The sequence below is a fragment of the Eretmochelys imbricata genome, chromosome 3 (genome assembly GCF_965152235.1).
Source record: "Eretmochelys imbricata isolate rEreImb1 chromosome 3, rEreImb1.hap1, whole genome shotgun sequence".
Classification (NCBI taxonomy): Eukaryota; Metazoa; Chordata; order Testudines; family Cheloniidae; genus Eretmochelys; species Eretmochelys imbricata.
The window spans coordinates 125,754,388-125,782,032 of NC_135574.1; the positions used below are offsets into that span (position 1 = coordinate 125,754,388).

At 41.4% G+C, this 27,645-nt stretch overlaps 1 protein-coding gene across 1 annotated transcript in view; it reads right to left on the reverse strand.

The window, feature by feature from the left end:
- Positions 1-394: 394 nt before the first annotated feature.
- LOC144262163 (uncharacterized) overlaps positions 395-27,645 on the reverse strand; it is a 53,896-nt gene continuing 26,645 nt past the window's right edge. The window contains exons 5-7 of the mRNA XM_077811813.1: positions 7,310-7,396; positions 596-696; positions 395-516 (exon numbers count right to left, since the gene is read on the reverse strand). Coding sequence (XP_077667939.1) covers positions 658-696; positions 7,310-7,396 — 126 coding nt within the window. The 3' untranslated portion in view covers positions 395-516; positions 596-657. The remainder of the gene's footprint in view (positions 517-595; positions 697-7,309; positions 7,397-27,645) is intronic.

Genomic DNA, 27,645 nt, shown 5'->3' on the forward strand with positions numbered 1-27,645 from the left:
CACGGCCATGAAATGAAACAACAATCCCAAGCCAGTTTCCTGCTGACAGGGAAGGAAGAGTGAGATATATTCATTCCTATTCTTTGCTTTTGGGAGGTGCTCTGGGATGGACACTATGTCCTTCCAGTTTCTTATATTTGTGCCCACTGCCAGAGAGTGGGTCAGATTCTCAAATACAGTCTGGCCCCTTTGTGCTACTTGGTATCTTGGTGGGAGGGGGACCCTCAACGGATGTAAAGCCAGTGAAGCCAATGTTTCAGCCAGCCTCATTCCCCCCCAACCCAGGCGCAGGATGCATACTGCAGAAAGAGCTAAGAAGGGGCAGAGGAGAAAGCTCCTAATGAAACATAGGCCATGTGGCCTAAGTAGAACAGCCCCCTAGAGCAGCTCCCACCTGGACCATTGCTGGCGCAGACTGGGCCACGGAATCTGGGAATCAGTTATGGCTGCCTCCCAGCAGCTCCCCCCACCACTCTCTTACACCAAATGGAGTTTGGACACAGGGGAGCATCAGTCCTAGACAGAGCAAGAATTATGTCATTAAAGTAGCATTATTTGAAAGCACAAATTTCTTAAATATGAAAGTGTTACGTACCATTTTCAGCTGCCCACATCGGTTGCTCAGAAGGACATTGGCTGACTGTGCTACACTGGTTCTCACAACAGGATGCGAAGGAAAAGACTTAGCTGCAACCACTGTAAAGTAACATCAAAACCTCAGTAATAATGCTCTGGGTTGAGTTAAAAAAACCCATTGAAATAGCTAGGTGTAAACTCATGCTTCAATTAACATGACTAAGGAAAAGCCCTCACCTAAGACAAAAAGAGCACCAGAGAGCTTTTGCTGAGTATTGTTTTGGTTAGGGGTATAGAGATATTATATATATATCTATATCTATCTGTGTGGAAAGCCAGAACAGACAAAAACAAAAACTGGGAATAACAGAGGGAGGGAGCGAGCAGCTGAAAGCATGCTGTCTGACTTTGGAAAAAACCATAGGGAAAAGGTTTTGGGGTTAGGTGTGCAGGCTGAAATGAGTGGGTTCTTGGTGCTATGAGTAAAGGAAACTATTTCCTGCTATTTAAGTCGTTCAGAGAGACACTGAACTTTGTACATTCTTTGTAGATAAACAAAACTGCATCAAAGAAATATGCAAATATCACCAATTTCTCCCCTTAACTGGAACAGCCTGCTAGTCCTAGAATTTTTAACTAGCCACTCTGGTCAACAGGGATAACAGTAATAAGAATTTCTCCCTGTGTTATAAATAATGTTGCCACTCTCAACTAGAATGTGATTTTTTATTGTATCGACTCAATATAATCCTCCTATTTGCTCGAGTCTTGAGGATTCACTCTTTCCACTGTGACTTCAAGAGCTTGCAACTCCAATTCTAGCCTTAAAGCATGTTTATGGCAAACATAATTTCCCCAATCTTACCAGAGTAAAGGGCCAAATCACCCCCTTCTGTGGAAAAACTCACCAAAGGGAACAAAACCCTCATAAAATAGCAAAAATGCTATTTTGACACATTGAAAACCAAGCTGGGTGAACTCAGTGAAAGATGAGTGGGAGAAAAGAGAAACCAGCATCCACGTGGAAAAGGCAAGGCCTGGGGTTTGACCTTGGAAGCATGCTCCACCCAAAATTCCACGGGGAATCCTGCCTCCAATTTCATGCAGCACATGGCCTGCTGTGTGTTCTCCTGGGGACACCTTAAAAATGGCAGCATGGTTAGTTCAGTGGCTGTATTATCTGATCTCCTGGTCTGTGGCTGCATAGTATTACCCATCCCTCCCACTAGAGGGTCCTAACAATGCTGCAAGATCAGTTCTACTGGGTTGTCCATTTACAAGTGAGGGTTTCACAGGGGAGCAGCCACGTAGAACATGGTCTCACAAAGGTAAGCGAAAACTAATGCATCTTCCCTGTCTATGGATTAATACCATGCAAACCCATGATATTTTACACATTTTCCAGAACCATAAATGAATCCCTAGCTCTTGATACAATGGTCACGTACCAAAATCAGAGTCCAAGTTCACGAAAAGATTAATGAACTTCAGCCAACACACAGGGGTGATAGCTCAGTGGTTTGAGCATTGGCCTGCTAAACCCAGGGTTGTGAGTTCAGTCCTTGAGGGGATTCAGATCCATTTAGGGATCTGGAGCAAAAATTGGGGATTGGTCCTCCTTCGAGCAGGGGGTTGGACTAGATGACCTCCTGAGGTCCCTTCCAACCCTGATATTCTCTGATTCTCTATGACAAGCTTGCCTTGCATTTTGAGTTTGTAATTAAACCTGACCTCAAGTACATTTCACCTATGCTTGGTCTTCATTTATGAATATTTCTACTCGCTTCTAGCTAATGTCATTCTAACACATTGGGATGTGGCATTTATTCTCTTCAAATTGAAAAATATTCCATTTATTTTAAAGAAAAATGTGCTATAGTCTTAGTCTCTAACACTCAAACAAACTGCAACAGTGAGGCAAGTCACCCAGGGAAACCCTGCTCCAATTTAAATAGCCACATATTAGTGACAGATTAAAACTTTTGTTAGAAAATATATAAGATTATAAAACACAAACACAACCATGTCAGTTCATGTGTGTGTAAAAATGGTATTATAACCATGAATAGCAAAAGAAAAAAATGTATGAACTGACAATTGCCCATGGTAAAAAAATACAGTCGGGGTCTAATGGTCAAGTAAATAACTTTTCAATATTCACTTTTTCTTTTCACTCTCCTTGGGCAATAGAATTAAACCTCAGATTCACTTTTAATTCTAATCACTTTCTCTTTCTTTCAGTTTAAAGAGGTTTTAATACGTAAAATAAAAACCAAACAAACGTATGTCTGAGTATTGTAGATGTACGCACACAAACATAAAACATATCGGTATATGTAAAATGTTATATAATATAGATGCTTTCTTGTTCTCACAAACAACACAAATCTGTTGCATCCTGATTCATGGCAACTGCAGGAGAATATTTAAATAAAACTTTATAAATGAAATTTAAGACATATTCAAGAGAGTATTTTTATTTATTGGTCTCATTTTCAACGTCCGTTGCACATCTGCACCCCAAGTTTGCATGCACAATCATAAAGATTGATAGTCATTTGCCTAGGTTATGTTCATATTTGTGTGGGCTCAATTGCTATAGATTTTATATACATAAGCAGAATACAAAAATGTACCTGAACATACAAAACTTAAAAATCTAAACTGAGTAACATTAGTGCATTCCCTCAATTGTGTTTAGATGCTAAAAGATTAAGGTGGAAGAAACAGTTGGTTCTCAAGCATAAATTACCCTGTTGGGCGTTCACTGCTGTAGTTTTGTTTTCTGTAAAAATGGGATTAAATAAAGTGAAAACCTATTTATATTGTGCTTGATTCAATGCCCACTGCAGTCTATAGGAGTCTTTCCACTAACTTCAGTGGGCTTTGGATCAGACATATGATTGTGCTCATGAGTCAGATTCTCAAAGGTTCAGTAAGAAAATGGTTGTGACAGGGATAAAAGTGATTCAAGTATAGAGTTTTCATACTCTTTGGTACCACACTTTTAGACTAGACAGACATAGTTATTTATTACATTTACTATTTGTTATTTTTATTATAGTAGCACTCAGAGGTCCCAATAAATCAGATCCCCATTGTGCCACAAAGTAAGATTCATTCCAGATCCTCTGCTGGTATAGACTGATGAAGCTCCCTTGAAATCAATGCATCTACACTGATTTACATCAGCTGATGATCTCTCTCTCTCTCTCTGACTCTCTGAGGCCAAATCCTACAAACACTTAGGTATGTGTGTAACTTTATTCATGGGAGCAGTCTCATTTAGTTCAGTGGTATTACTGACATGAGTAAATTTATCCATGTGCATGTTTGCAGGATCGAGGCCTGAATTAAGACATGATGTGACAAATGGATGCAAAACAAATGGAGGGAGTGAAGGAGGACGAGCAAGGGTAACAATGAGAGAAACACATGGTTATATAGACTACCTATGAGCACAACTTGTTTGCAGTGTTGTTATAGCCGTGTTGGTCCCAGGATATTAGAGAGACAAGGTTGGTGAATGTCTTTTATTGGACCAACTTCTGTTAGTGAAAGAGATGAGCTTTTGAGCTACACTGCGCTCTTCTTCAGGTGTGGGAAAAGTCACAGCTAAAAGCAGGTTTCAATTTTTTTTAAAGAAAGGCTATAATTGTGTGAATTATATTAATGATCACAATAATCTTATATTGACTAATTATTTCCTCATTTTCCTCCCTCAAACACAAATGATTATGAATGCAATACAATATTAAAATTAGTGTTAATCCTAAAACCATCTTTTTCAAAATATGTTTTAGGCTGTTTAGGGATTCCATTTACAAAATAACATTAAGACTTCCATCCGCACACACTAGCATTAGTGTTTCTTGTTCCTTACAATTACTAAAAACATGTTTCTTTATGAATTTTTTTGATTTTATTTTAAATTTAAATTTCTTTTTCCTTTTCTTCTTTCTAAATCCAAGATTTTTGTTATGTTACAAACATGAGAAAAGTGATATATAGTATTGATTTGAAGGGGTGAAATTTTACAACTTAGCCAGATTCTTCGCTGGAATAAATCAGCATTGTTCCATTGACTTCAATGGAGCTCTACTGGCTTACACCAATTGTGAATCGAGTCTCTTGTTTTGATGTCTTGTTAAAATCAGATTAAAAAAATAAAAAAATAAGCTCTTAAAAGTATTCAGAAGAGACAAAGTGTGTAAGAAACCCAACTTTTTGATTTTATAGCCTGAAGTTTTTCTTTGAGCCGTGAACCGTGAGTGCCCTCTAGGATCAGTGTCCAAAAGTCTTCATAATCTTGCTGGTTCTTTAAGATTCCATGTCTAGTTAACTCATTCTGCAATCCTATAATCTTTAAAAAAGAGGAAAAAAGTGAATACAGAACTTACTATTCTGAATTCTTATGTGCAACAAAGCCAAATATAAAATTATCAAATAATGGGCCAACTCCTGTACTGGTTGATGCAGTGCATATGAGCAGAGAAGCCTTCTGATGTGCCCTTTACATTGGAGAAGCTGCTAGTGTGGACAGAATTCCTCAGTGATCCACTGGGATATAAAACTACAGTGGGACAGATCTTACTGCTCCACTAAGAAAGGCCAAAGCCCGCTTCCTCCCCCTGCATCATAGCGTATGTGCTAGCTCAGTGGTTTTCAACCTGTGGGGTCCGCAGACTATGTGTAAGATTTCTAAAGGGGTCCGACCTCCATTTGAAAGTTTTTAGAGGTTCACAACTGAAAAATGGTTGAAAACCTCTATGCTAGCTAATGGTGATGAGGTCTAGACACAGTCCATTTTATTTTTTCAGATTATGTCCCCTTGGAGTTGTGCTGAATGGGCTGTTGCATTAGGTAAGAGTACATTCCATCAGAGAAGCGTACACTGTACAGGTATCCTGCCTAGCTGCTTGTACAGGGGAAGTGGTTCTTTGTATCTTCTATCCCCACCCATACCCCATCACTGTAGAACAAGGGGTTAAACCCTGGAACTTTAAATCTAAATCCTGTTCCTTTAATACTGGAGAAACTTCCTGGAAATCACACCAATTTAAAGATTCAGTGTCCAATAAAGATTCTCTCCAAATGGCACAGTTAGCATGTGATGATGCCATGAAGATCCTTCAACTGTAAAGTGTAGGCACATTTGTATTTTATGTCATTATAATCAATATGCAAGTGGCAAATGTATGAAATGGAGTTGAAATAGACTTGAGTGGAGATCCTGGAATTTAATTTATTTTCTCTCTCTGGGATTTATAAAAAAAAACACCTCAGGAGCCCACCAGCTATGCCATTGTTCACACCCTAATTCAGCTCTTCTCAAACCAGTTCAAACAATCACTTTCTGTTTAAAAATAGATGTCAGTATTAAGCACTGGGAGGTGTGGACGGATGACTTCAGTTGCTCCCCCCCCCCCCCCAAGCAGAGGGCATAAGACGAAAATTTGCATATATCTAAAATAAATGAATAAAATGACGAAAAATAAAATCACAGGGCTTCAATTCCTTTTTCAATCGTTCAATCTCAACAGAAAATACTCTTTGCATTTTCACATGTAGCTTCATGTTATTTTCCTCAGTCAGTCAGTCAGCAAAAGAGCTACACTAAACCAATTTGCCATCCATTCTGGCTGTCACATGGGAAAGCACTGGCCACAAATAAATCAAGGATCACAAGGACAAAATGCATAACATTACATGGAAATCTAACCCCCTTCCAATCAATTTGCTCCATATCACAGAACATTGACACCTTGACTGAAATAAACAAAACGTTAAGAAATCTAACATATCACCACTGCATAGATGGCTTCCAAACTTAATTTTATCACTAAGAAATTGATCCAATCCCCTGTGGCTATACACTGTTTCCCCATATAAAAATATATATACATATACTAAAGTGAAAAATCTGCATTTGAGAAAGAACTTCTAGATATGCAGATTAAGGGTTGGTTCCTAAAGAGAGTCATAGATAAGATGCATTTTCTCAAGGGTCTGTGAGTTGCTGTTTAGGGTCCATTTGTAATTCAAAAAAAAAAAAAATCATTGTAGGAAGAGCAGATGACTCGGGAGAATGAGACTGGGATCTTTTCACTAGTTCTAATTCTACCCCAAGTCAATTGTGACTAAAATCAGTTACTCTTCATCAGCTGTTCTGTGGCCTCTTTTAAATTAGTAACAAGAAAAGGAGTACTTGTGGCACCTTAGAGACTAACCAACTTATTTGTTAGTAGTTTCAATCCTTTTCCTAGTGTGTAAGGGTCCATGTTACAGCTGGCACTATCCAGCACTCTTATGGGTGGTCTCAACGGGGAGGCTAAGGACTGAATGGGAATGGGGTTTGAAATATTTTGTCTTCTGCTGATCAAGTCTCCTTGGGTCAAGAGTGAAGGTATATTTGTGCGCAGTGTGGGAAAGCCCAAATTTCTGCAATCTGTACCTGCTCAGTTGATAATCAGAGGTTTTCAGTGTGCAAGGTTTTCAGCCTGGCACCTTTCAGAAGCATTAAACAGAGATTTATGGGTGATGGTGGAAATTGTAGGCAAATGGCATTCTTAGAAAAAAAAATAGAGAAAATATTATGCATTCATTTAATATATCTAAACAGAGGTTTAGATTAGAAACAAGTGCTCCAAATCCTTAAAAAAACAATATTCATAACGTTTGCTAAAACAATTCAGAAGCAATACTGAGAGCAAATCGAACTCTTGCAGCATACCAGGTAATTACTGGACTGTGGAATAGACTTGAGGTACTTAGCATCGTGAGACAATTTGCAGTAGGGCACTTGATGTCCAGGGATACACTTAAAAGAAAGATAAAGTTTTGGTCAGTATTTTTTTTCCAGTAGCTGGGAAACAAAGCACAAAACAAATGACAAGTAAACACTCAGCCACAGGAAGCCATTAACAACAGTGGGCACCAATTAGGACCCAGCAGGTATTCCTAACACCGCCTGGTGCTCTAGCTCCGCCTCAAATGCTTTGACATAACACTCACAAACTTAGGCTTAGGAAACAACAGGCTGTTTCATTTACTCAGCAATTTGTAGCCACATATTCCTGCTGATAGGCCCATAAACCTGTTTGTAGTCTTCTTCTGTTTCCCTTCAAGTTTGTGTCATTAGAAACTGCAATTACTGTCTGCCCAAAGGAGCATACTTTTGAGGACATAAAATAAAATGAAGATACTGTGATCCCCTCTTTCTTTCTCTTGTCTCCTATTTACATCCTCTCTTCTGCTGAGAAATGTAAAATCCAATGGCTGATTTAAGGAAAATCTATTAATGAAGAATATTTTTGCTAGTTTCCTCTTCTCTCCACATGGACTTTGTTTTAAAAACAAAAAACAAAGCAGAATTTTCAAAAAGCACAACTTTTTTTTAAAAAGGGGAAGTAAATGATTATTCTCAAAATTAAGCCATGGCCTTAATTACAAAGCATTTGCACAACAAAACAAAATACACCTTTTCCCCCCGCAATCACAACCAAAAAAACGATCAGTAAAGTAGATGTAATTATAAAATGTTTGCATTAATTATAAAGATATTTTGCATTTCTATAGCATCTTCCATCCAAGAAACTCCAAAGAACCATCCAATCCCTTGAAAAACATTTATGAATTAAGCCTCACACAATGCCCCTGTGATAGAGGTAAATAAGATTACCGAAAATATAAGATGTAATCAATTTTTACTCTTGGGTCACAAGTCTTCAAAATAAGACCTCATCTTCACTGCTTTTAAAAATATGTATTTTTTTTTTTTACCTTGGAACAGCTAATGTGTGTGAATTATCCTGAGGCAAAAACACTGTGAAGACCAGGAACTTTAGTTTTACCATAAGGTAATCTCATGGAGGTAACCCCTGGAGGGGGTATAGCACTGTGTACTTTGCCTCATTTACCTGATGGTAAAACTCAAGTGCCTGGTCTTCAGTGTGTTTTCACCTCAGGATAGCTTGTGCATGCTAGTTACCCCAAGGTTAAAAACAAAACAAAAAATACCCCTTTCACACACACCCCCCAGACTATTTTTTTTAAAGCAGGAAAGACAAGGCTTAAGAGAGACTGGGAACTGCCAAAGCTATTGTGTCTGATTCTGTCCTAAATTGTGCCAAGAATCAAGAGGGACTCTCTGGGAATTACACTATTGCAAAACCAGTGAGAGATCAGAATCCAGCTGAGTTTTGAGGACTCTTCCTAGCATGCATCATGGTATATTCTGACCCCGTGAAGTAGGTGAAACAACCTACTGATGCCACTTTGTTGTCCTTTTTTTTTTTCACCACTCGCTGACAGTAAGTTAATAAACACATCATCATCAATTAAAGTCACATAATTTCTTGATGCTCTCTTCATAACTTAGTTAATTCATCTAGACTTCATTAACAGGCCAAAAAAAAAAATAAAAAGGAACATAAGTGGAATAAAGAGGTGACTACAGTCTGAAATAATTTTGAACTCCCCAAGTCATTCAGATCCTATGATGCCTTAGGATAGGATTCTGTCTTTGTCTTTAGTTTCCTGCATTTTTTTCCTCTCTTTTTCAGGAAATCGAATCTGCAATAATCAACAGATTAGCAAGTCAGCTTCCAACACTGCCTCACATTAAACCACCTGTCCAAGTTCCTTGTGGCATTTCTAGCCAGCTACTCACTTCAGGGAGCCCATTGCCAGTTTTTATGAAAGTTTGCAACTCTAGCCTCTCAGAGCTCTATAGGTACAGTCCCCCTACCTGATGGCTGCAGGAGGCTTGGAACCAAAAAGCCCCAGTAAAATGTGACTAGCAGCAACAGTGGGGACAAGTCTGCAACAGAGCTTCACGGTTTCATGTAAAATGGATTTGGAAAGAACATCTAGATGCCTTGGGTCTTACAGTGCAACCAGCATAAATGGATACATAGTATACAGATGCTCTTCAAGCTTCCCACCACTTGGCCACCCGAGAAGGATAAATCACTCAATACCTCAGAATCCCAGTTCGTGCTGATGGCTCACTGTGTCCGATGACTACTTGATGGAATGTAGCCGGCAGGCTTCCAAGCACTGATGTAATGTAAGAGGGCCCATGCATCGTTGAGGTGCTACTTCTCTGCATGTTGGGCATTAGTGAGGTGTTGACACCACTGCACTGCAGGTCAGCACCTTAGGAAGGCCTTGCTGCCACAGGTGCAAAGAGAGACAACAGAAGGAACATGGGCACTAAATTGTCAGAGCCTCAGTGGTGTACCAAGAAGGCCTCGCTCCTTTGCCTCCCGGTGCACCTAAGCACAGAGCCGGGAGAGTCTTTGCAGCTGCCAAGGCTCCTAGTGAATAAAAGAGTTCCTTCCAGCACATCAGGGAGCTGCACTGAGGAGCCTTTGTGGTGCCCAGACTGACACATGGAAGCAGAGGAATTCAGTAGCTGGAATTTGAGTTACTGACCCCCTCCAGGCATTGAAATGGTACTGTCACTTGGAAACACAGGCAGATGCTTTGCAGGTGGGGAAATTGAGGACGGAGAAATTGAAGTAATTTGTCCACAGTCAGAGAGAACTCCTATAGCAGGGCAAGAAATAGAACCCAGAGCTCTTGATACCTGGCTCTGTACCTAACCACAAGCACAATCATCCTCCCTTACTTTATATCCACCTTTGCCCAAGGCTCTGCAGGCACTTCAGCAACTAGATCTTGTAGGCACTACAGTAACCACTCGCACACCTGGTTCAGTGAAATGATATGTTATCAGGGCTGGGAGGAAAGAGAAAGACTGCAGATACCCTCGGTACAGAGTCTTGGGCAAAGCTATAATATAGGGTGACCAGATAGCAAGTATGAAAAATCAGGATGGGGGTGGGGTAATAGGTGCTTATGTAAGACAAAGCTCCGAATATCGGGACTGTCCCTATAAAAATTGGGACATCTGGTCACCCGACTATAGTATGACTTTATGCAAGCGTGTTTTCCTTCTTAGGACTACTTACTCCTCTTCCAGTTGTCTTAAATAAGCCCTGTGTAAAACCCTCTGATGTCCGTTTTACAAACTGCAGTGAAATCTAGCAGCAAGAAAAAAAGCCTCATTGCATGCATGCTTCCTTGTTGTGCACAAATATTTCAGCTCTGTCTTGATATTCTCAAAAAGGATTTTTGGGTTGCACCATATAACCGACAGCTGGGGATGCAGTCTTACTTCACCGCACAGGGATTTATGTACACAACTCCTGTTAACACAGTGTCTGCGCGTGCACATGTGCACCCACAGAACTCACAGAACTGTGGGACTGGAAGGGACCTCTAGACATCATCTAGTATAGCCCCCTGCACTGAAGCAGGATTAAATACACTATAATTATTATAGCTGTTTGGTGCAGGATACATCAAACCTCTAAGGTGCCCGCAGCGTTCCAGGTGTACCGCAAACTGGAGGGAAGAACTGTTGTAGGCACTTCAGCAACTAGATCTTGTAGGCACTACAGTAACCACTCGCACACCTGGTTCAGTGAAATGATATGTTATCAGGGCTGGGAGGAAAGAGAAAGATTGCAGATACCCTCGGTACAGAGTCTTAAACAATTAAAGTTCAAGTGAGCCATAGGGGTTCTTGTTTGGGTCCCTGGGGCAGCCCAGTCAAGAATCAGGGCTCTTCAGGTCTAGTGCCAGGTGTGCCCTCTCTTATCCAGTCACTATCCCACCAAATAGGACCTTGCAGGTTTCCAGGCCAGGCTTCAGGTGTCTCATTGGGACCCCAGTGCACCATCATTCACAACACTACCTAGACCTTCACTGATGGGGATTCCTTAGGTAACATATCCCAGCACCCAACTATCCCTATAGTTGGAAAGTATTTCCGAATATTTAATCTAAACCTCCTTTGCTTCAAATTAAGACAATTACTTCTTGTCCTGCAGGTTAGATCTTTTATGCAGTGAAAGACACTTCTGAAAATCCCAGCCTATATACTGTTATATAAAGTAGAAGACTATAAGGAATTAAATGCACACACAATGCAAATGCACAGACATACACACACATACTTATGAGATATTTTCTTTATATTCATGAAGGAATTCAAAATTTAAATTCCTCACCGAAGAGAGATGTACAGTCTCAACTATACCATCCGTTATACCTTTGTTTGACTCCTCTTAACTGCTATAATTTTTTCTTCTAACCCCTCTTTTGTTTGCTACCTCATTTCATCTGACATTATACTATCAATTTACTATATTACACGGATGGTTTTTCTCTTTAGTTCTCCTTATTTTCAGTGCTGCAAGCTTTTTGGTTAGATTTAGTTTATAACAATATATTTATTATACAATATGTCCCTAGCGAAAAAATAAATTAACAATTGCCTCATTGTTTGGAATAATGAATTCAACAATACTTCACCTTTGTTGTTAAAGCAGCAAGAGTTATTTCTCCCTCCCCATGTCTATGAAGCAAATGTAAGAAAATCCTCCCACAAAAACATAATCCAGAACAAACAAAAAAAACCCAAACCTTTGGGAAACTAAAAATCTTCTACCTCTTTAAATGCAGAAACTGTTTTATGCCACTATTACTTACATTAGTGTGTGATGTTTAAAATTAATACTCATTTTGGGTCCAATCCTGCCATTCTTACTCAGACAAAACTCCCACTGCAGTCAGCAGGAGGGTTAAGGATTCCAGGGCTGTGCCATTGATACACACAATCTATATAATAATATTGAACATTCAGAACTTCAATAAAAAGCAAGCAGAGCGCTCAATCCTTCATAAACCAAACGTATGACATCACCTGTTGAATACGTGACTATGACCCAAAATGAAGTACACACACCCAAAACCAGATTGAGAAAGGGACAATAATGAGGGTTTTTTTTGTTTTTTTTTTTTCTTCTATAGACTTCCATTATCTTTTGATTCAGGACTTTCACTTCTGATGTTAATTATTTGCAAGCAGGAAAAAATACAGAGGTGACACCAGGTTAGCATCAGATGAAATTAGATGTGGATCTGAAATCAGATGTGCCTTGTAAATATTTACCTTTGAGAGGAATGGAAGAAAGAAAGATGTAAACTTAAGACCCAGCCTTCAATCATGTTTCTGTGCCTAGGTGAGGCAGTTTATGTTATACAGACGCTCCCCGGGTTACGCAAGACCCGACTTAAGCAAATCTGCACTTACAGAAAAAGTTCCATAAAGCTAGAAATAGGAGGTTTGGGTTTGGGGGGTTTTTTTTGGCATAACGGTTGGGTACATGTTTCCAACTTACACAGAATTGAGTTACGCAAGGCGTTCTAGAACGGAACGATTGTGTAAGTCGGGGAGAGTCTGTACCTACAATCACAGTGTTTTCATCCAAGGCAGAGTGGCTTAAATAATTAAAGGTATAAAGCCTCATTATCACACAGTACCCTACATATATGTGTCATTGGCACTTTAACCACATTTGTAGCCCCTGTCATGCCAATAGTTATTGAAATTCAAATTGTTAAGGACAGGAGCAAAAAGTCATAATTTACTCATCAATTCATCACAGCCTAACCCAGCCTTATCTTAGCTTTATGCTCCCCTCCAGTAATGTGAGCAGAGAGAAAGACTGGGCAGACCAGGCTGTAAAAGAGAGAAAGCGAGCGTGAGCACATGTGCAACAGTTCTGCAGCATGATTCCTAATGAACCTCGCTCATAGAAACCCACAGGATTGGGGATCTGAAGGCAAAGAGTGGCATACAAAGAGTAGAACCAAGCAGCAGCTACATTCTGTGCATGGTCACTTCCAGATCCCATGTATAACTTATGTAAAGTCACAAAAAGCCTTAAGGTCTTGGTTCACAAAAGCATTGAACCCATCAGTACAAAAGCACATGTTTAAATGATTTGCTGAATCAGGGCTTATCTTTGAAGGGTTCTCACTCTCTCGCTTGTACAGTACCAGCAGCACCAGGAGGTAGCCAATGGCCAAAACTGCTCCCTAAAAGCTATCTTGCGGGGGAGGGGCCACTTTGCAGATCATCATCAGGCTCGCCCTGAAAAGACTCTAGGATCTGTGAGGCTGAGAGCAAGCCCCCCCCTGCAGCCTCTCAAATTTGTGTCCACCAAGGGGAGCATTAGAAGGAAACTCCATGAGGATCTCTGCCCCCCTCCTACAGGTTTCTCCACAAGAGGGTAAGACATGGCCAAAGACGTGGCCCAAAGTTTGTGTATTAATTAATTTGTTTAAAATAAAAAGATACAGAGATTGCAGATGGACATTTTGAGCTGATCCTATGTTAATGCATTATATAAACTAATCACTGGATTGAAGGTCAAATACTGTTTCAATAGGCTGCTAACTATTTTTTCCATCAATATTATGGACTCAATAGATCATGCACTTAATATTGCCTCATGCACACAGTAGATGCTTTCAAAAGCATTGAAATTAGCACAGAGTGGGATGCACCTTATTCCACAGAACTACTGCCATCTATTGTGTCAACAAGTATTTAGGGAGTCCTTAATCTGCAAAGCACTGGCAAAATAATCTAACAAATGTGTTTCAAAGCATGTTTATGAAGCCTCTAATCCATTAATCAGTGGATGTGTGGATTAATTCCGCATACTAAGAATTCTTATGAAATTTCTGATGAAAAATAAAGTTCATTTGTAAGTGCAGAAAACCTGGACATTTAACAATTTTCTTAACTCTTCAAAAGGCACTAACTGCCTGAAAAAAATTCTTTAATACGAGAATTTTTTTTACATCCGATTAAAACTGTGGGGGTAGGGGGAGCTTAATTTTGGTTTTAAAATTCTTTGTTTGACTACAGCCACTATCTAAAATTTGTTTATTCTCCCTCCCAATAAAAACAACCAACAAACCACACACACACACACACACACACGGGCAAAAATTGGGGATTGGCCCTGCTTTGAGCAGGGGGTTGGACTAGATGACCTCCTGAGGTCCCTTCCAACCCTGATATTCTATGATTCACAGGCTATCCTTATGTGTGCTGAAGTTCAACTCAGAGAGCATTTCTAACACAACAGTATAACAGCGAACACAGGAGTTCATAACAGAAATGTTGAAATAATTTACACTAAAACATCTATGCAGATGTAGTCTCCTATAATTATTAGTATATTCTTATGCAGAAGATCTGTGTTTTCCATGAATTTTCATTCTCTGTTTGTTTTCATATTAACCTTATACATTTTGCAGTGCAGAAATATACCCATTTTAATAAATATTTAAGAAGCTATTCATTTTAAGAGTGGAAAAATTAACATAATGCCTATTTTTACAATTTGGGACCCCAACACGACAACATCTGAGAACATAAGAGTTGCATTGATCTCTCTAGGAGTGGCATAGGGTGGGGTAAAGTGGGGGTCTATATTTTCCACTCAGTTTATGTAGAAATGTATGGCTTTCATTCACATTAACACTGAGTGGGAAATAGTCACATGAAGCCCCTAATCACTGATGTGTGAATAGAACCCATAATATAAAGCATTAGCATAGTTTTACAAATCTGAATGACAATTTAGTAATTGGATGCAGTGACTTTCCATGGGTTTTTAGGCACATTGGCATGGCAGCATGGGGGAGATAGAACAGAAACAGTCTTGACTGCCTCAGTACAGTGGATAAACAAAGGACATCAGTCTGCAGAGCCATTCATCCAACACTTTCACCAGCAGTTAATTCACTAAAATTAGAAAAAAGGTAAGAAGCCACCACAAGATTCCAGAAACTTTGGACAACATTTATGGCTTAAAAAAAGCTAGAAATTGTTTTTTAAAAAGAAAAATAGATTTATTTAAATGCACAGATTGTTTATTTTTATTTAATAAATATTAAAACCTTAGTTCCCTTAACTAAGTGAAATTCTCATATACCATTATGCTGCAAAATTATTCCCTCAATTATTTTCCGACTCCTTAAGAATACAGGGATGGACCTACACTTTGCTGGGCAATATGCAAAATGACATATACCTATGCTTACATCATCTTGCATGCAATCCCCACTGAGGCAACGGTGAATCTCTGCTCCCAACACCCCTCTCCACATAGTTCCATAGCTTGCAGTGATTCATATATGGGGGCCAAGTAGCCATGATTGGATTCAGAGAGCAACTTTTCAAATGAGTTTTGAGAGAGAGGGGAATTCATTCTCTTCTGCAGCCAGCCAGCAGAGTCAAACTGCATCATAGAACAAGAAAGCTGATAGCGAGCGGACTGGCAGATCAGAGAAGTATATGCGTAGTGAGTGTAGGGCCCCACGAAGGGAAGAGGCCCTATGTGGCCTGACAAGGCTAAGGCTGGCCTTAAGAAAATACATATATGACTAATTCTACAGACCTGCAGAGTCCTCACTCAGGAAAAATACCATTTGAGTGGGAACTTTCCTGTTAAGGAATGAAGGCATGGGATTATTAGTGAATTAGAACAGCATTTCCATCAGTTCCAGTTGCTAAATGCTTCAGATATTTCAGGTAATATCTTTACACTAATATTTTAATTGATTTGCACAGGCATAAACATGACCGTGCGCGTCAATAAATGCAATCTAAAATTGTTGTGCCCTTCGAGTACAGCCAGCTCTGAATATCACAACTGCAAAACAGAATCATCCATGAACAACTGTACAAAGGAAAGCAGGATGAATACAAAAACACTTCCAGAAACAACCTCCATGGAAGAAGGTACTTTAGATATACAGGGGATGAGTGCAGCATAAATACAGGCAGGTTACACAGATAGAAAACAATATAAAATTGACAGAACACTATTTGCAATTTTTTAAAATGTATTCACAAAAAGAAAAGGAGGACTTGTGGCACCTTAGAGGCTAACAAGTTTATTAGAGTATAAGCTTTCATCAGCTACAGCTCACTTCATCGGATGCATTTTCCACTGAATGCATCCGATGAAGTGAGCTGTAGCTCACGAAAGCTTATGCTCAAATAAATTGGTTAGTCTCTAAGGTGCCACAAGTACTCCTTTTCTTTTTGCGAATAGAGACTAACACAGCTGCTACTCTGAAACCTGTTAAAATGTATTGTTAATTTTAAAAAGTGCTGTTAATCACGTTCCAAATTGGTTCTCTTCTCATTGAAAAAAATTAATTATGCAGTCATCAGATGGTCACTATATGTGACTTTACAACTATTACAGGCCTTGCCTAGACACAAACTTGCACTGGTTTAACTACAAGTGTATTTTAAAATTGATTCGCAAAAAGAAAAGGAGTACTTGTGGCACCTTAGAGACTAACCAATTTATTTGAGCATGAGCATCTGATGAAGTGAGCTGTAGCTCACGAAAGCTCATGCTCAAATAAATTGGTTAGTCTCTAAGGTGCCACAAGTACTCCTTTTCTTTTTGCGAATACAGACTAACACGGCTGTTACTCTGAAACCTTAAAATTGATTCAGGCTTCTCTGCACTAGAGACCTTACAGCAGCACAGCTGTACCAATGCAGCTGCGCCGCTGTAAGATCTCTCATGTAGCTCCCTCCCCTAACATAGTGCTGTTCACACTACCATTTATGTCAGCGAATCCCATATAGCTTGGTGGGGTGTTGTTTTTCACACCCCTGAGCGCTGTGCACACTACCATTTATGCAAGCAAAACTTTATGTCGCTCAGGGGTAGTGTAGACATGACCCCAGTTAAAGTGAGGCAGACCACTGTGTAGATGCTCTTATTTTAGTTTAAGAGTGGCTTTTATGGATTTAGCTTAAATTAATTGGTTACTAACTTAGGCTAGAAAGAAATAAGCCGTTCCTAAATTGAAGTGTCTACATACGGTTTTTCACTGCAGTACCTAAATAAGTTTTAAATTAAATTGTTGTAATTTTCCTATGTAAATAAGCCATTAGACTCTCCGAAACAAAACTTGCTACTGCAGTCGGGCATATAAACAAAACAAGTTATCCAACTGAAATTTCTTTAAAATTCCTTTCTTATTCATACTTATTGGTGTTGGGTGTATGCATACTTTGTCACAGCAACAATTCATTATTTCTTTTTCATTTGAAAAAAGATCTGAAGTGTTGCACTTTAAGATAAATGGTTTTGTTATACAAGTCAAAGTTAAGATTCAGAACATTATGATTAAAGTAGTTTCTTTCCTCTCAGTGGCTATGTGGCTGAAAACATAGTTCCCTGCAGTATTCTCCTGTTAAATGTGGAGAAGTGTTTCCTTTAGAAGAGGAAATTCTCTTAAGGAAGTTGTTTTAAGATAAATAAAAGTTCAGGATGAAGCCAGCAAAAGGTGTGAAGGATTTCTCTTTGATTTCCCAATTTGTGTATTTGGGCTCAGACACAGACTACATTTTATGCACATATTAATAGGATGCTAATAAGGCTACAACTCTACTTTAACATGGACCTGTAGAGACAGCCTGATATGTGGCACCAAAATATATTAACCTTCTTAAGAAGAAACATTTTGTTCCTTTCTTGCAAAAGAGGGAATCAGATCACGCCTTTTTAATTTTGAGTTGAGGAAGTCTTGCAAACGCAGCCTATGAAGTTATTTTGATGTTAAGACTGTTTAGCAATGTCACTGACCAGTTAAAATGGTCTTTGAACATCAAGAGAAAGGAACCAGGTCTGTCTAGAATAAACTTTAGTAGCATATTCTCTTTATCAGTATCATTGTGGACAAGGAAAAGTGCCTAAATTAGGAAACAGGTTTCAGAGTGGTAGCCGTGTTAGTCTGTATCAGCAAAAATAAAATAAAATAAAATAAAAAAAATGGAGGAATACTTGTGGTACCTTGGAGACTAACAAATTTATTTGGGCATAAGCTTTCATGAGCTTATGCCCAAATAAATTTGTTAAATTAGGAAAACCACTTATATCAAAGAGGTCATAAAAACAACACATCAAAATAATGCAGCACTGAAGCTCACAGAACTGTTTTTAAATGTTTGCTGAGATCTCAGGGAAAACTTTGGAAAACATTTGATTTAAAGACAATTCTGCTTATGTTTTCTAGATTTCTCTTCCCTTTGGTTGTTTTCTTATAATTCCCTGGGAAATTCACATGAAACCAGGCCTTTGTTCCTCAACAGTTCATTTTATCCTGGCTGGTTACTTCTCAGCTAATAATGCCAATATCTTCTCTTTGGTGACATTATAATCATTTCTACAAAGCCAAAGGTCATGTCACAAAGACAGGATTTTAACATTAAGTAAGGGAATAAACAGAGGGAGTAGATGAAATCTTCAGAAACAAAGATCTTGTTTTCATGCATTTTTCCCTAGCAATACAAACAAAGGAAAGAAAGTCCCAGAGAATATACATCCAGTTTTGCAGTCGTCCAAGAACAGAACTCAGAAACTATATTTAGAGGTACATTGATAATTTAAAAATCATACACTGTTAACAATGTTTTTACCTGTGATATGAACACCCACTTAGATTAGTAAAACTGAAAGATTTTTACAAATCAAAATAGCTTTTTACCATTTACCATTTTACCATTACTGTTTATCTTTTTCATAATTCAACCACCAAAAAATGGAAATCAATTAAGCCAGTTTCACTTTGGCTTATACTCAGTCTCATTTCTCAGATTCTCAGACACTGCAAGGAAAACATTTATTGCTTTAAAACAAAACAAAACCCCCCCACAAAATCATGATTCCATTGGAGTTTAAAAGAAAAAACATGGAAAAACATTATTCGTGGGGTAAGACTATTTATACAAAACCTAACTACTGGATCACATTTACTTCATTAAAACACGAGTAACATTTTCAAACGAACCTAAGTGATTTAGGCACTTTTGAAAATTTTACCTAGTACCAACTGAGCTGATTTCTAACATGGTCTAACCTGGCTAGACATCATGGATGAGGCCAAATGGTGTTAGAACTGTGTTTAAAATGCTCCCCCAGCCCCCTCCCCCCCCCCCGTGCTACTAGGGACCTAAATTAGAAGACCTCTCCCCCTCCCCCCCCAAATAAAAGGGTTCTTACATTTTTTCCTATTCACGTTGGCTGGCAAAATCTCGTTAAAGTACAGCAAAAATAGAACAGTATTTAAAATTAGACCTTAATTCATGTGTTATTTCCATCTATAAAGGATTTAAAAGAAAATTATTGTTCATTGTTTTTCTACTGTGGTAGCCCCTAAGAGCCCTAGACACATACACAGCCCCACTGTGCACTATACAACACAGAACAATTTTTTCCAAGTTCTCCAGAAAACATCAGTAATTCTAAGATTGTGTCCAAGTCTCCATCTACACTATTAAAATAACCACATAACTGAACCATTAGACAAACCATTGCATTAAACAACTATTAAAAATTAAATGTAATAGTTAAACTGTGGGTTAAACTAGGTTAAAATAGACAGAGGAAAACCATGTTATAAACATGTTTTTGTTTAAGCATCTCTCAAAATGAGAACAGTTCTCTAACATGGTTAAAATATGGCTAGAGTACAGTCATGTTATGTTTACTTTTAAGCATTGTTATTTCTGAAGTGCAGATGACAGCTAAGCTTCCTTAATAAAAACTTATTTTCCATGGAAAAAGGAGTTCACTTCAGCCATTAGTTACCTCTAAAGCCAAAACCTGCCATGTTGCGTTTTGATATTTTTGTTTTTTAAACAATTTAAAAAAAATTAAAATAGTTCTTAAATTTATGGAGTTGCTATATGGTTTAATACTTCAAGATTGAATGGCAAATTAGTCAAAACGTACTGAGCCTCTGCATGCTCATCTAATCCCCCTCAAACAAGCAAAGAGGCATGGATTGAAATGCCCCATCTAGTATTATAGTGAAGATGGATATATACATTACTGTTAATCACTTCCTACACCAAGCTGCTTTTAAACCTCATTGGTTAGTCCCACCTGTTGCTAGCAAGGGAACTTCTATAAATGACTCCTGCTTTGAAAACTCCTGTATGCGGTTCTTGTGTAGCAGCCACCAGTTTCTCTTGCTGAGAGAAAAGGAAAGGTGCTATACTGCACATTCAGGGAATCCCAAAGCACTTCACAAAGTAAAGTTTTATGATTTATGCGTCAGTGCTATGACTGGGCCAGTCATGGCAATGGTCAGACTACAGAACAGGGAAGAGTCAAGCAAATCTGAGGCATCCTGCAAATCTATTCTAGGTTCCCCAGCTAGACAGCCCAAGATTCAGTGTCGGCCTTCTTCTCCCCAACTGCAATGCATGGCATCAGAGTGAGTCTGGGGGATTAGGTCATAGGCACACTAGAGTGTGCCTTTGTGAAAGAATTTAAGGGACAGCAGGAGAAGGGGAACCTGTGAAATACTTCAGCCAGGGCCACGCTAAAAGGGGAGACATCTCAACTCCCCTGGAACAATCAAGTTACACTCTAGAGCTCAGTCAATAAAAAGCAGCCCCATCGCTGGCACTATACACCAGCGGCAGCGAAGCACAAACAAGTCACATCACACCAGCATCTCAGCCTGTCCTTGGTGGAGTGGAGATCCCCCAGGATGAAGGACCTCCATCATCGAAACTATCTTTCAAGAGAATACTAAACTGCATCTCTCTAGGGAGCCCTTCAGACAATAACCCCAGTGTCCTGGCCAATATCCCTAAAGACGGTCCTAAACCAAATGTAACCTACTATGAATGTAAAATTATGAAAAGACAGTTACCTTTCCTGCAACTGGTGTTCTTCGAGATGTGTTGCTCATGTCTATTCCACAATAGGTGTGTGTGCTCGCCACGTGCACCGGTGCTGGAAGTTTTTTCCTTAGCAGTACCTGTGGAGGGGGGCAGCACTCCCTGCAACCCCTGGAGTGGCACCGGCCTGGTGTGGTATAAGGGGAGCTCCGCACTCCCCCCACCCTCAATTCCTTCTTGCCAGACAACTCCGACAGAGGGAAGGAGGGTGGGATGTGGAATAGACATGAGCAACACATCTCGAAGAACACCAGTTACGGAAAAGGTAACTGTCTTTTCTTCTTTGAGTGATTGCTCATGTGTATTCCACAATAGGTGATTCCAAGCTATATCTGTTGGAGGTGGGTAGGAGGTCATAAATTCCCGGGACGGAGTACGGCCCTGCCAAACCTGGCATCATCCCTGGTTTGGGAGACGATCGCATAGTATGAGGTGAACGTGTGAACCTAAGACCACGTAGCGGCCCTACAAATGTCCTGGATGGGGACATGGGCCACGTATAAGGTTGAGGGCAGCGTACCAGTCCCCGGGGTCCAGGGAGGGGATGATAGAGGCCAGTGAGACCATGCAGAACTTGAGCCTCACCATGAACTGGTTTAGATCCTGCAGGTCCAGGATGGGCCTGAGTCTTCCTTTGGCCTTTAGTCATGACCACGCTGGGAGGAAAGCACACAACCAATTGTAGAAGGGAAGCTTCATTAAGGAGGGGGGGATTCCAGAGGAAAACTGGCAGGGCGCCTCCGTCAAAACCTCCTTTTTCCCGACTGTTTGCCCTTGGAGGACCCAGGTTGCGGGGCAGGCCGCAACTGCCTCTAAGGGCGCCTTTTATAGACCCTCAACATGCGATAGGCTGCCTCGTACTTCGGCTGGGTGGCCTGAGCGGGAGACTGCTGCGGCCTAAACTTAGATTTGGCCAGAGCCGGGACATAGAGACCCAGAGTCTGGAGGGTCGCATGGGGGTCCTTCATGTCATGCAGCTTTGTATCCATTTGCTCCGCAAACAGAGCTTTGCCGTCAAACGGGAGATCCTGCATGGCAGCCTGTGCTCCACTGGGCAGCCCGGACAACAGTAGCCACAACGCCCTTCTCATGGACAGCGCCAAGGCCATGGACCGTGCTGCCGTGTCTGCTGCATACGAAGCTGCTTGCAGGGATGCTCTGACAGACGCTGTACCCTCCTCCACCAGCACCTTGAATGCTTTCTTATCACGCTCCTGGATGGAATGCTCGAACTAGGGCAGGGAACCCCACAAATTGAATTCGTACCTGCCCAGGAGTGCCTGTGGTTTGCCACCCGCAATTAAAAACTCGAGGGAGACTAAAGCCTTCTCCCAAAAGAGTCGAGCTTCTGCGATTCTTTATTTTTCGGGGTAGGGGCTGGTTGGCCCTGCCGCTCCCTGTGGTTGATGACTCAACCACCAGGGAGTTGGGTGCCAGGTGGGCGTAGAGGTACTCGTGCCCTTTAGTGGGTACAAAGTACGTGCGTTCTGCCTTCTTAGAGATGGGGGCCAGCAAGCCGGTGTTTGCCACAAGACATTTGAAATTTTTGCCACTCCTTTGTGGAGGGGCAAAGCTACCCTGCCCGGTGCCGAAGAGGACAGCACGTTGAACAGGGAGTCTGAGGGTTCCTTCAACTCCTCTACCTGGAGGTGGATGTTTGATGCCACCCTTTTACAGATTCATAGATATTTAGGTCAGAAGGGACCATGATGATCATCTAGTCTGACCTCCTGCACAATGCAGGCCACAGAATTTCACCCACCATTCCTGCAAAAAACCTCACACCTATATCTGTGCTATTGAAGTCCTCAAATCGCAGTTTAAAGACTTCAAGGAGCAGAGAATCCTCCAGCAAGTGACCCATGCCCCATGCTACAGAGGAAGGCAAAAAACCTCCAGGGCCTCTTCCAATCTGCCCTGGAGAAAATTCCTTCCCGACCCCAAATATGGCGATCAGCTAAACCCTGAGCATATGGGCAAGATTCACCAGCCAGATACTACAGAAAATTCTTTCCTGGGTAACTCAGATCCCACCCCATCTAATATCCCATCACAGGCCATTGGGCCTATTTACCATGAATATTTAATTACCAAAACCATGTTATCCCATCATACCATCTCCTCCATAAACTTATCGAGTTTAATCTTAAAGCCAGACAGATCTTTTGCCCCCACTGCTTCCCTTGGAAGGCTATTCCAAAACTTCACTCCTCTGATGGTTAGAAACCTTCGTCTAATTTCAAGTCTAAACTTCCCGATGGCCCGTTTATATCCATTTGTTCTTGTGTCCACATTGGTACTGAGCTTACATAATTCCTCTCCCTCTCCGGTATTTATCCCTCTGATATATTTATAGAGAGCAATCATATCTCCCCTCAACCTTCTTTTAGTTAGGCTAAACAAGTTTTTGATGGGCCCTAAAGTCCTCCTGCGGGACACATCCGGGGAGGGCGAGGAGCCCGGCACGGTGCTCTTGGTGTCCGCCGGCACCGGAGGATGCACCACTTGGTCAGACTGCGGGCACGGTGCCGAGGACGTATGTCCCACCTACCCCCTTCTCGGAGGTCTGGAGAGGGAGGCCGACGGTGCCTCTGGGGCGAGTGGGCTCCCACCGGGGGCTGTGTCGTGGCCACGGTGCCCACTGGTACCATTGGGCCGGCCACGGGGCCCGGGGCCACTGCAGCCTGGCTGGCCTGTCCCATAGAAGGGCGACTATAAGCGGAGGCCGGGCTGATGAACAACCTGCCGCTGTATGGGGTCTGGGAGGAACAGTGGGGCCGGGAGTGACGTCGCCCATGGGACTGCGATCTTGATGCGGAGGACCAGTACCGTCTGTAGCTGCTGCTCCGCGATCGGCTCCGAGGGGCAGACCTGTGACTGCGAGGTGCCGGTGATCGATGCCCTGGGCTGCGGAGGCAATGCCTTGGAGGACTCTTGGAGTGGGATTCTGAGTGGGAACAGCATCGACGTCCGTGCCATGACTGGCCATGGTAATCCCTATGAGATGAGGACCTCTGGCAACATCTGCTTCAGTCTCGTTGGTACTCACTCCGTGACGCGGAGTGGTGCCGAGAGTTTCGGTCGGACGGCACCCATCCAGACAGTCTGGTGGGATTTGAGGGCGATCCACGCGGACTACGCCCTGAACTGTCGCTGGGCAACGAACGGCGTTGGGAACATTCCCTGGAATGAGACCGGTGCTGAGCTGGGGGCGACTGCGGAGAACCCAGCGGTGGCTTGCTCCTGCAGCATGGTGCGGACGCTGGCGGCGCTCCTGGTACCAGCATGGACATGACGTCCTAGGCCGCCTACAGGGCCTCCCGTGTTTCCGAAGCAGCCGGGCTACTCCACTCTAGTGAGTTGGAGGCCTAGAGGCCGGAGGGAATCGAGGACTGCCCGACATGGGTCTAGTCTCTGCCCCTGGTTTCCCTCGGTGCCGCCGGCACCGGAGGATGCACCACTTGGTCAGACTCCGGGCACTTTTCTTTGCCTTCTTGTGCCCCGTGTATGGGGAGTGGTGCCGACTGGTCGAAGGCACCGGAAGGTCGCCACCCACCGATGCTGCGGTGCCCGGTGCCGACTCAGAACGGTGCACCGGAGTAGGGGTCAGCACCAACTCCATCAGAATAGCTTGGAGTCTAATCTCTCAGTCCGAGGTGTAAATGACTTGCAAATCTTGCAAGGATCGCTGATATGGGTTTCTCCCAAACAGCATAAACTGTCTGCAGGTGGGTCACTCCTTGGCACAGATCGCCTACAAGTGTCACATGACTTAAAACCCGGGGCGCAGGGCATGCCCCGGTCTGGGCGCTCTAACTAACTGAACAGCTAACTAACTACAGATACTAGCACTGAACGAACAAAAAGTTCTGGGGACGAGCTACAGCAAAGCTGGAGCAGAGTAGTTCCGATGCACCTTCACGGGTGGCAAGAAGGAACCGAGGGTGGGGGGAGTGCGCAGCTCCCCTTATACCACACCATGGAGGAGCCACTCCAGGGGTTGCTGGGGTGTTCCCCCTATGGGTACTGCTAGGGGAAAAACTTCTGGCACCGGTGCACTAGCGAGTATGCACACCTATTGTGGAATACACATGAGCAATCACTCGAAGAAGAATGCCCAGTTTCCCCCAAAGGTTTGCCAGCTATTCAAGTGAACCTAAGCAGAGTTTCAAGTGAGTGTCTCCCCCCCACACACACACACAAATTGTGTGTGTGAACCATGCAAAACTCATTGGTTTCAGTCAAGTTTGTTTTGAATTTGGGGTCATTAGAGCGCCAAGTGAAACTTCAGGGATGTGAAGTTCAAACCGTGTGAACCAGAACTAGCAAGTCTGGCATAGCTCTACTTCTAGAGCGCAAGGCTCTCTCCTAGGAGCTGTTAGTGAGTGCATAGTGTGTGCCATACCTGCTCACCTAATCCCATCTGACTGCTTTGTGGGATACTTTTAAAACCATTAGATGCCTAAAGGAAGAACATACTTGTCTTTAGAATAAAAGTTCTTCTCCTGTTTCTTTCATCCCTTCCTTCCCCACACCAGTCCCACTTTACACTTCACTTCCCTCTCTCGCTTCCCTCAGCTCCCTAACTTCTCTTGCCCCAACTCTCATTCCAACAGCGCCAGAACAGGTTCCTCTGAGCCTCACATTCCCTACCTGCCAAGCTCTTCAGCGGCTCCCATAAACTCCGGGGAAACGGACCAGTCTGATGCAGAAGAACAGTTTTGCACTGACTGGTGTCCTAATGGTAAAATGGTCCACATGGCTCCTTCTAATCCCATTGGAGTAGGGATTGCTCCTGCAGTCAGGACTCTTCTCACTAGGCCTAGCGCCTGACTCAGCAGCTATAAACATGCTTCACCAGCAGACTTGGTAGTGTGAGAAATACCATAGGAAGCTTGGAAGCAGTCTTGCCAATAATCATGTCCTTTTCAGGATAATTGTGTCAATCATAAATTATATGAAAGACACTCAGATCTGTATGGCTGGCAAGTAATGGCAGGGTTGCTACTCTTTAGTTTATTCACACTGGGCAGAGTCACATGTTTAGTGATAACTTTGTTTTTATTCCCACCATCAAAATACTTGTTTTAGATAGGGTGACCAGATGTCCTGTTTTTATAGGGACAGTCCCGTTTTTGGGGACTTTTTTTTTTTTTAATGTAGGAGCCTATTACCCACTACCCCTGTCCTGTTTTCTCACAGTTGCTATCTGGTCACCCTAGTTTTAGAGCAAGATCTGGGACCGGAGGAAGAGTACCTAAATCATCTCCCTTATGGAAACAGCCTGTATATTTCAAACAAGATGACATCAGTATGATTTATAAAAAAACAAACAAAACAAAACAAAAAAACCCCAACCAAAAACAAAAACAAAAAAACCCAAACACCTGTGAATTTAAAGAGAAAATTAAGTCCTTTCTATTACCTATGGCTAGAAAACTGCTACCAAAACTATTTCTGAGAGAATATTTTTAATGAAAAATCATAAGGAAAATTGGTCTAATTTTTCATTCAACACTACTTTCCATAGATGTTTTAAACCAACATAGAGGACTGACTAGAAAGCTACATTCCTACTATACAACTCTACAGACTGATTTAAAATGGCTACAGAAAAGTTATCATTCTTTATGGATTGCAATAGACTTTCCATATGGGCTGACTCTCCCATAGTTTTTGTTTTTAACTTGGTTGTATTCTCTCTTTTTGGAAGGTAAAAATTCAACAGCACTGTCAGAACTAAGCTAATGATTGATGCTTCCTGAAATGGTAGCCATCTTGTAAATTGGGAAGGAACCATTTCATTCAACCTGCCAAAGCCCAAACATGAGAGAGACCAAGTTGGGCTTAATAGACTCAAAATAAGGGACATATGATTATTAGGGCTGTCAATGATGAAAAAAATTAATTGAGCTGTTAAACAATAATATCCAAAAATATTTAAACAAATAGTATTCTGTTTTCTATATTTTCAAATATATTGATTTCAATTACAATACAGAATACGAAGTGTACAGTGCTCACTTTATATTTATTTTTATTACAAATATTTGCATTGTAAACAACAAAAGAAATAGTATTTTTTATTTCACCTAATACAAGTACTGTAGTACAATTTCTTTATCATGAAAGTTGAACTTACAAATGTAGGATTATGTACATAAAAATAACTGCATTCAAAAATAAAAATGTAAAAACTTTAGAGCCTACAAGTGCAGTCAATCCTACTTCTTGTTCATCCAATTGCTCAAACAAGTTTGTTTACATTTGTGGAGATAATGCTGCCCGCTTCTTGTTTCAATGTTACCTGAAGGTGAGAACAGGCGTTTGCATGGCATTGTTGTAGCCAGTGTCACAAGATATTTACGTGTCAGATGCGATAAAGATTCTTATGTCCCTTCATGCTTCAACCA